The sequence below is a fragment of the Diadema antillarum genome, unplaced genomic scaffold (genome assembly GCF_040938485.1).
Source record: "Diadema antillarum isolate AM-2024a unplaced genomic scaffold, OU_Dant_1.0 scf00000094, whole genome shotgun sequence".
NCBI lineage: Eukaryota > Metazoa > Echinodermata > Echinoidea > Diadematoida > Diadematidae > Diadema > Diadema antillarum.
The window spans coordinates 3,796,995-3,807,500 of record NW_027270983.1 but is presented as its reverse complement, the minus strand read 5'-3'; the positions used below and the strand labels follow the sequence as shown (position 1 = coordinate 3,807,500).

General features: G+C 38.7%; 1 protein-coding gene across 1 annotated transcript in view; it reads left to right on the top strand.

The window, feature by feature from the left end:
* The window catches only part of LOC139718449 (zinc-regulated GTPase metalloprotein activator 1-like), an 82,487-nt gene that overhangs the window by 3,460 nt on the left and 68,521 nt on the right, over positions 1 to 10,506 (top strand). Inside the window, exons 4-11 of the mRNA XM_071629920.1 lie at positions 14 to 105; positions 1,254 to 1,313; positions 1,878 to 1,962; positions 4,131 to 4,217; positions 5,139 to 5,183; positions 7,859 to 7,915; positions 8,722 to 8,857; positions 9,748 to 9,813. Coding sequence (XP_071486021.1) covers positions 14 to 105; positions 1,254 to 1,313; positions 1,878 to 1,962; positions 4,131 to 4,217; positions 5,139 to 5,183; positions 7,859 to 7,915; positions 8,722 to 8,857; positions 9,748 to 9,813 — 628 coding nt within the window. The remainder of the gene's footprint in view (positions 1 to 13; positions 106 to 1,253; positions 1,314 to 1,877; positions 1,963 to 4,130; positions 4,218 to 5,138; positions 5,184 to 7,858; positions 7,916 to 8,721; positions 8,858 to 9,747; positions 9,814 to 10,506) is intronic.

Genomic DNA, 10,506 nt, shown 5'->3' with positions numbered 1-10,506 from the left:
GAATTTCCTGCAGAGATAATGGTGTCCAAGCCATTGAGAACCTGATGAAGAAAAGGGGAAAATTTGACTACATTCTCTTGGAGACCACTGGCCTCGCTGACCCAGGTGAGAGTACAGCTATTTGTACAACCTATAATTAAAGAACACCTACTTGTGTCTGAGTGAGTTGAACCTGTTAACCCTCTCTGTGCTGTGCTTACCCGTCTCCAATCTGCCAGTAGGTACTGTCAATTCCTCACTAATGTCCTGCAGCACTTTGTCAAGAATACTAAGAATGATATCCTTGATAGATCCTGACAGTGTCCCAACTGCCGTCCTGGGGGACTGTCTCATTGGTACAACTGAGTACTTTGTTTAATGGAATGACCTCTAACTCTCCTCCATTGTCTTCCTCCTCCTTCTCTCCTCCTCCTCTTCCTCATCCTCCTCCTCCCCCTCCTCCTCTTCCTCTTCCTCTTCCTCCACCTCCTCTTTCTCTTCCACCTCCTCCTCTTTCTCCTCCTCCACCTTCTCCTCCACTTCTTCCTCCTCCTCCTCCTCCTCCTCCTTCACCTCTTCCTCTTTCTCCTCCGTTTTCTCCTCCTCCACCTCCACTTCCTCTTTTTCTACTCCTCCTCCTCCTCCTCCACCACCTCCTCCTCCTCTTCCTACTCCTCCTCCTCCTCCTCCACCACCTCCTCCTCCTCTTCCTACTCCTCCTCCTCCTCCTTCACCACCACCTCCTCCTCTTCCTCCACCACCTCCTCTTCCCCCTCCTCCTCCTCCTCCTCCCCCTCCTCCACCTTTTCCTCCTCCCTCCTCCTCCTCCACCACCACCTCATCCTCTTTCTCCTCCTCTGCTTCCTCCTCCTCCTCCTCCTCCTCCTCCTCCTCATCCTTTTCAGAATTTGTGCTTTGAGATGTACACTAGTCAATGTATAGCTCTGCCTTAGTGGACAATTTTGCAAGATGCCTCAAGGGCATGTAATATCTGTATAATGTTTAGGAGTATATGAATATAATGCATTTGCATTTTGTGATGACAGCAATTTAGATAAAACTTTAGAGCATGTCTGTATGCTCATGTAGCCGATTAAAAATGCTGAATGTGCCCCACTAGTGTGGGAAAAATCAGCATAAAAAGAAATTATGATATAATTATGGTACAACTTTCCAACATTTCATGCTATAGCCCTGAAGATTCATTTGTATGTTATACAAAATTCCCTGTACCCTGGTTTTCCTACTATTCTGTATTCTGTCTTTCATTGCAGGACCAATTGCTTCTATATTTTGGCTCGATGATGAACTTGGGAGTGAGATATACCTTGATGGTAAGTGAAACATATTACTTCTATTTTGTAAGTTGTGTTTGATTTGAAGATGTTATTGTTATTTTTCACGAAGAAACTGTAAAATGGCACTGTGAAAAAATTGATTGGAACTGCAGCCATACAAAAATTAACACCCTGTGAAGAAGATCTTGAGAAAATACATATGCACTAGACCCGCCCTTCTCAAACTTTTTCAACCCAAGGCCCACTTTGGCTCCTTATTATTATTATTATTTATTTTTTTTTTTTGAGAACCAGTTAGATCATATATTAATCTTTTTTATTTCATTTTTGGCTGACATCGCGGCCCACCTGTGAGAGCTTTGTGACCCACTGGTTGAGAAGTGTGGCACTCGACCATTTAATAGTTTGTGCTGTAAACACATTCAGCATCTACATGGACTCACACATGCACATTTAAACATACTGTAGCATTACATTTTTAAATCCCATCGTGAGTGCTAGGGTGCTTGCAACAAAACTTACTCTCGCCTCATTTGTTTCATGTCAAACTTTAAACCTAAGGCTCAACTCTCTTCCATTATTTTTGTTATTTGTTTTAAGGTATAATTACAGTGATAGATGCCAAGTTTGGTCTACAGCACATACAAGAAGAGAAGCCGGATGGAATCACCAATGAAGCTGTGAGGTAGGAAGAAAACATGGTGTCTTGTATTCATTTGTGTGTGGTAATCAATTAGAGCAGTTCTGTTCTGCTCATGCATTTATCTTTCTGCTGGCTATCTTACTCTTTATATGATGATGTTTTGGATGCACAGTGTGACATATTATAAACCTTTGGAAACACAGTGAGACAAATTATAAACCTTTGGAAAGCTGAGAATGTGAAAAGTGAAATACCATAATTATGCCCCCAGTGAATTAGACGTCTCCTCCAGATCGAGTGAAGGCCATAGAGGAGATTTAATCCACCCTAATACAATTTAAATTTTCGTGAATAAAGAGAGTGAAAGCAGATAAGAGTTTGATTTATTTGTCCATTAAAATGTGACCCGCGACAACGGTTTCAGGCAAAAGTCGCAATAGCAAATTTCCTCCTAGGCGGGGTACAAAGATCTTTACCATTATTTTTGTCGATGTGGTTTTTTTGCAGAAATCGAATCTTTGATATGTTTTCTACATCTACACTAAATTTCGTAGCATAAGAATACGTTTTTCCTATCGAAAATGGAATTTTAAGCACCCTATGTTGGATCGCACTCGTCAGTTTCGAGCTTCTTTCGAACGCCGCGCCAATATCCCCAGCGTTGCTACGGCGCAAGGTCTCGCATGCGATTGGCTGGTGCGTCGCGCACATTTACATAATTCGGCTTTCGGAGACACCAGTTGCAGCGTTTGGGGAATGCTTTATCCACGCGTGCATAGGTGATTACATGCTCCATTGTTCTTGCTATAGTGGTTTATACGCTGTAGTGCGTGCTCTTCGTTTGGCTTTCTATCCAAACTATTCTACCGCAATGTTCGACAACGGAAGTGAAACAAATACATGTATCAGGTACGTAGCACGACATAATCGTGTGAAAAGAAAAAAAAAAAACAATAGTCTACTTGTACATGTAGTAAAAATCATGACAGCAGACTGACTCAAGGGAAGGTAGATGAGAGGAAAGGAGAGGTCACATGAAATCAATCATATTCAAATACTACACATCAAGATCGCACGAAAATAACGAGTCGTGTTTGTTTGTTTGTTTTGATATAATTAACACCACCAAACAAGGCAACATATGCACGGCTTGTAAAAGCAAAACAAACAGGAAGCGTGACCTTTGCCAGCACTGTCATTTATCTACCTTCAAAAGGGTCGGCAATGATAAAGTCAAATCAACAACAATGAAAACGCGATTTGTAAATGTGTAGATTAGCCACCCGCTCCTGTTACATGGACATGGTCATGGCGTGTGGATGCCATTGCGTAATGCGTGCATCATACACATGTACACCCATACGTGCAATTATCGTATCCGCCATCTTGAAAGACGCACGCGAACCGCATTGTTTTTCAGCTCTATACGCTGAGCTGCTAGGAAGGGTGCCCGGGAAATTTGACCCTCTCAGTGAGCCAATCAGAAGGCGATGTGGTTGCTAGAGGCGGAGCTTAACATCGATCGTACGGATGGATTATTCTCACCTCGCATCGCTGCGCGGACATTGCCTTTGAGAAAGAGGTGAATCTTCAAAGCCCGTTTTCTCGCAATTTTGTCAGGCTAACAACTTAAAAAGTGCATTTTATTTCGCTTTCCATGCCCACTTATGGTGCCGAAGAATGCAAGTGTTTTATATCAATGCAAAGCTTAGGAAATGGGCAATGTGATTCAGTGAAAAAATGAATTTTCAAAATGCCCGACTTTTGCCTGAAACCGTTGTCGCCGGTCACAAATGAAGAAAAGAATGAAGAAAGTAATGAATAGTCTGAGTTTAAAACAATTTCAACAAATGGTGATATTGGTATTAAACAATATGACATGTAGTGTTCACCCTGTATTTGAGATGTGCCTGAATTTGTGATTTTATTATCAGTTTAAACTTGTTTTATCGAACAAGGGCCTAGATTTCTAAAATGTTTCTTACATTGCTTCGGAATGTTTTGCTGAAGGGTCGTTGAAATTACAGGCATACCACATTCTGTTTTTGTTTTTGTTTTTGTTTTCAGTCAACATGATTGAAACACATAGACATGAACATTAGATGATGTTCATAAACCATTCTCAGCTGGATCTCAATCAATATTCTGACTTTTAAGAATTTTGACTTTTTATTTACCATGTGAATGTTTTATTTGTTTGCTTCCCCCAGACAAGTTGCCATGGCTGATTTAATTATTCTGAACAAGACAGACCTAGTGTCACGGCAAGAACTAGATGAGGTCAGGGGTGTGCTCAGGTAAATCATCTCTCATCTCTGCTGACTTTGATTACAACAGGGTACTGTATAGGGAGAAGTGTTCGTGGCATGAGATTTTTACGAATTGGAACCGACAGCCTTTTTCGCGGCATGAAATTTTCATGAATTGCTACTGGCATTCAATACATATAGTGAAGACAAGAGCTATCACATGCATTTTAATTTCATGAATCTTTACTCTTGCAAAAAACGCAAAATTAGAATGCATGCAAACATTTCTGGTTTTAAAGTAATGTCATGCATTTGTGAAAATCATGATTTTGTACTGCTCGTGGAGTTGTGGTTTCAACCCCAACTTACTAAGCTCCAATGTCCATGAGCACAATGCAACACAACTGTCCGTAAATCCACCTTTGAACAAAGGAGAACAAGAGCAAGAGAGAGAGAATGAAAGAAGAGGGATGGATAAGGTTGAATTTTTTGTTGTTGTATATATTCAAATGCAATCGTTTGATGTCAAAATATGTTTTAATGATTGTGAGAAACAAATATATATCAATTCAATTCAATTCAATTCACTTTATTGATAATCATAAAAATAGGAATATATACAGTGTAAAATGTGTCGGGGAGTTCACAAAGAAAGCCAAAGGCTTGAGACAAAGTGATCCCCTTTGTAGAGTTGGATACATAAGAATGTACAAATGCAGGTTCAGAGTTACATTCAGAGTACTTAATGACAGTTACAGATTACATAGACAAATACAATGAAATAAAAGACATATGCTACTACATTACACAAATGAAATGAAATAAAAGACATACACTACTACATTACACAAATAAAACAAACAGACAGAACAAAACTAACAAAGATGGACTGATACATTTGATAAATCATATTTTCCATGTACTGATATTAACTCTTTGTGTCACCTCAATTGATTTTGTACACACCAGGCACATCAACAGTTTAGCAAAACTGCAGGAAACACAGAGGGCAAGGTGAGTATGCTTCTTAAAGGGACTGTACAATACTGGTTGAGGTGGGGACTCCGGTTTATAACATTCCTATTAAAGTGAGATAATGAGAAACCTCTCGTGAAGTATGAAAGAGCATGTAATTTAAAGAAGGATTCAACATTTATTTGATGAAAATTGGTTTTCAAATGGCTGAGATATCCAAAAAAGTGATAATAATAAAAGGTGACAGGCCACGCCTTTTATTAGGATCTCTTTGTTTCACCTTGCTTTAGGATATCTCAGCCATTTCAAAACTGATTTTCATGAAATAAACTTTTGATACCCCTTAGAATTGCATGCTCTTTGACATCTCATAGAGTGGTTTCTGAATATCTCGCAAAACAAAAGCTAAATCCTCACCTCAACCAGAACTGTACACACACTTTAACTCTTCCAGTCCCATTGGCAATATACATGTATCTATATAATGTGACCATGCATCACCTGATTTTATGCGAGGACTCAAAATAGGTGAAATGGGTCAACCTAGTCAATCGGAAATTTTGTTTTTGAAAGAGCAGCTCTTCATCTACACTGTTCTAAAGTTTGGGATTACAAAACTACAATGTATAATGGATTTTTTTTCTTCAGTTTTTCCAGAACATGTTTTTGTAGAATAGTGTGATTAAGTTTTTCTCAGAGGCCCCTTTTCATTTCTTAAAAACCCTTTACCATAGATGCCAAGTTCAAAAATTTTTTATGAGTGAGATTTTCATGACTCGGCATCTCTGCGCGCGCGCACGTACGTGAGCGAGGGAGCGAAGCTACTGAGCGAGGGGAGGGTGTGGGTGGGGGGTGTCCGCCCTCCCACGGTAGGGAGCTTTTTTAATTTTTAGCTTTTAATGGTGCAAGCTGGTGCATACTTAAGTGACTATTTTTTACTTATTTTGAAAGACAAAAATGAAATATGCCTTCAATTGCAACTTTCACTTTAATCCTTTAAGCTCTGCTCCCAATGCGTGAGAAAAATGGGTGTCATGTGTGAGATCGTGAGACAGACCCTAAATGATCGAGTCTCACTCACAATGCGTGAGACTTGGTAGCTCTGCTTTACACAACCCTCACTTTGAACTCTAATAACTTTTGAAAGTATGGTGCTACTACAGTTAAAGTTGGTATCGATCAGTCATGAATAGCATGTGCTTAACCCATTGAGGATGGGCTGATTTTGATACAACATGCATTTCCCATAGACACTTGCCTGAGAATACTTGGGACTCATCCGCAATGGGTTAATGAGTGTGGACAACTTTAGCTTAATCCCTTCATTGTGGTTGCTACAGAGTCTTACATCCTGTTTTTTGTCCCTTTCATTGCACAGAGGGCAGCTTGGTGAGATTAATAAGCACGTGAATAGACCCTAAACTTCAAAGCCTCCTTTTTAAGTAACGCTCGTTCAGAGGGTGTACTTTCTTTCTGTTATTCAGATACAGTAAGTTAAGAAAGTCCATTTGTTCTGAGCTATACATCATTTTAAAGCTTATGGTCTGCTCTTTCAGAGTCTGCCCGTAACTAAAAATCCATATCTGGCAACTTTTTGTTGGTTTTGTGGTGCGGGGTCACATATAAAGTCAATAGAATTTCAGACTGTCATAGTTCTGAGAGTGTTAAACAAACTGTAGGATTTATTTTGAGACATTCACCTCAGGAACTTGCACCACAAACTGTTAAAACTACATAGGTCTGTCCAACTTTGTGTGATACCTACAAACATTGAGTTTGCATTGTTCTAATTGCTGATCAGTTTTCTTTTGTAGGTACACCTCCATGTGAATGTAATACCAGTATATCCTGTATTTTAAGAAAATTTAAGGAAAAATCAATAGTGTGGATGGAGTGTGTGCATCGGTATTGACATGCATTAAGTAAGAAAACTACCCATAAATTAGGTACACATGGAGGAAGGATGCTTCTGTTTCAGGGTTACATACTTTGCACGACGCTAGAATTTTACTCCTTTGGCAAAGCAGAACTTCCATCCTGATTTATACACCTGTATAAAGAATTGATGAAATCACAAAATAGATATATGCTCAAAGATGATGCATGTTTATGTTGATGTTACAAGAAAGAAATGGTTGAGGCTCCAGCATGATTCAATTCAATTCAATTCATTTATTTTCATACTTCTCATTTTCATACTTCTCATTTATGAATAGTACATCAGAAATAATAATATAAGTTCTTTACCTTGTGAACAATGTGCAAAAACAAACAATATACATGGTAATAACACAGCAATTGTAATGATAACTAGTCGAAATCGAAATGGGGTTGAGCAAAGAGAAGTATGACGGGACCTACATGAAAGCTAGCTTGTTTGGCTGTAAGCCCTGAGTTTATGAGAATGAGTTTACAAGAAATTGAAAGCAACAATAAGGAATGTCCATGATGAAGGTGATCTTGATGATCTTGAAATGTGCAAAATAGAAGGGGCATTTCCACATTAATCCCTTGTGTGCATAAATCCCACAGCATTGAATACACTGTCCAAAGTCCCTGGCACAGAAAGTGTTAATGCCACGGAGTGCCCAGTAGGAGAAGGTTAGACCTAGCTTCCTGACTCCAATTATCAAATAAAAGTCTCTGTGTTTTCATAAGTGTGTTATTAATGTTACATCAAGTTTTAGATTACTTTATTTTGTGTTTCCTTCCAGGATTGATCTGGATCTGATATTAGACCTCCATGCATATGACTCACAGAGCGACATTACGTAAGTCTTTAGAAAGCAGTAAAAAGGTTTTTTCTTTGAAAGAAATTTAAAGCTGCAGTAGTGTATTCAAATGGATTGTATCGAGCTGTTCGCATTTTGGGAATTCCAAAAGTAGTCATGGCTCACGTTTGTGCATCCAGAAAAGAGCGAAACGTACTTTCTCGGCATGTTGGAAGTTGTCTTTAACTTTAGGAATAAACAAAGAATTGTTTTGAATTTAAAGAATTTGACTATAATCATGTGGTATAAATTTATATTTTAGAACTCTGCAGGCTTTAATTTTCATAGTTTTTAGTGATATACCCTATATGTGCAAAATTCCCTGTAGAACTAATGTAATATTAAAGCTACAGGAAGGAAATATCTCTGAAAAATATTTTATTGTTCTGATTTTTAGTAACCATTGCATCAAGATAGATATATCATGTGGCATCTATCATCATATGAGTTCCTTTTATTCTAAACAGAAAACAGAATTTAACAAAGTTTGAATACCGATAGAGGTGTTCTAACATTGTTGAGGCGCTGTGGTCTAGTACATTGTGTTCTGTGCTATCAGTGAAAAGGTTCAGGGTTTGTACCCCTGCCCCATTACTTATGACCAAGGCAGATTTTCTACTCTGCATAGTTCTCCATGAAGTTGCTTGTCATTTTTCATACTCTGGCTGTCATGCATAATCCACATACATCTATGGCATACTCAGTCGATCATTCAGAACAAACATGGATAATGTTCAGTTGCTTTGCCTTAAAAGTTCCATAAATTTTAAAGCTTAGCATCATGATTATGCTGTTTTGTGTTTCAGTGGATATCAGCTGCTGGAGAAGAAAGGTCTGAACTCTGACCCCAGCTCAAAGGGTCACCTCGACCCCGAGGTCACCACGGTAACATTCCAGGTCAAAGGTAGTGTGCTATCATCGGATCTAGAGGACTTTTTACAGGTGAGTTGTGGAAATGGAGATCAGTGCAAGTGGCAGACTTGTAATAAGTGTAATCTTGCAAATCAATGTACCCTTTCATCATTTGATTTTGTTTTTTCTTCAGAAATATTCCATAAATATTTGGTGTTTCACCTTTAAAAAACAAAGAATGATGGTGTGTTCTTATCTAGAGTTATTAGACATATTGACCTGACAAAATTTATCAATGTCAAAGAATAAAGACAAGCAAGCACAATCTTTGTTTTGAGAAATGATCAAATAAAAAAATGAGCAAAAATTGACTTGCACATTTCTGCCAGAGAATGATGACCTAAAGTCTGAAACAAGATGTTTACAAAGGTTAGGAGTTAACCTCTTGCCTCATGAAATGTGGTGATTTCCACAAGTTTGATGCATGTAACATTGATTCCTGTGCAGAGTGAGTTAGTAGCCCCCTCATATATGTACATGCTCTTATACAAGTTGGCTATTAACCCTTCAAAATCATTCCTTTTAGAGGCAGTTCTCAGTGGTAGTGAAAAGAAATTTAGACTCAACCTTGTGGTTATGAAATGGTGCACTCCCATATCTTTATAATTTGATGCTTTTCATGAGATTGATGATATTTTCACAGTCACGGAGCATGAAAACCCCCTAACCATACCTTGGGTTAAGAAGATTCTGGCTTGACAAATGCTTTTGACTGCATTCTTCATTTTTCCCTAGTCACATGATGCTCCCTCATGCAAGAATTTATTTTGCACCACAGCTTAGAGTGGGTAAGAGTAGCTAAGCAATGAAAAGTCTGTGTGTGGAGCGTGGGCATAGATTGAAATTGATGGAGTTACCAGCATTGCTATTAATGAGATATTGTTCTGCTGCTGCTCTCAACACTTTTTCATACCTCTCAGAGTATACTGTGGGATAAGGCATTGCAGAACAGCAAACAGCAGCCCATGGATGTCATGAGGTTAAAGGTCAGTTTCAATCATTTTTCAATCTCACTTTTATTCCCTTTGTTTTCAGTCCGGGCCCAGATGCATTCGCCCACTGGGTCCTGTGCACTTAATTTTGTAAAAATAAAAATCAAAGAAGTAAAGCAATGATGGGAAGACTGTGTGTCAGACAGCAAAAGCTATGATATACTTTGTAGGCCTGCTATATGTGGCGTATATTTAGCAAGTGTAATTTTAGGACTTCCCTACAATTTTTTTAGTGATTAAATTCGCGATCGCAGAGTACAGCAGAGGACGGAGAAATGTATGCATGCACGTAGCATTCACGCCGGGATCAGAGTTGATATTTTTTCTTGCGTTGTTAAATTTGCGAAGAGCACTCAACTCGCAAAATTGGCAAAAACAAAAACCCTGCGGAATGTATGGCATATACAGTATTGTTCGCACCATACAAGCACATTTTGTGAATTCGGACCTGCGAGATGATTTTGCACTGGGTTGAATTTGTGAACTAGAAGCACAGTGTTGTAATGATAAACAAGTTTTATCCCTTTGGCTTAAAAAAAAAGAATGATTAGGGATTTCTTACCTTGGCGACAATATGAAAACAGGGTATTTTTGTTAAAGGTGGCAAAGTTTTTGTGAGTTGTTAATTTTCACAAAATTTAGTCCTCTTGTGACATTACCGAAAGTGACAACGCTACACAGTGTGCC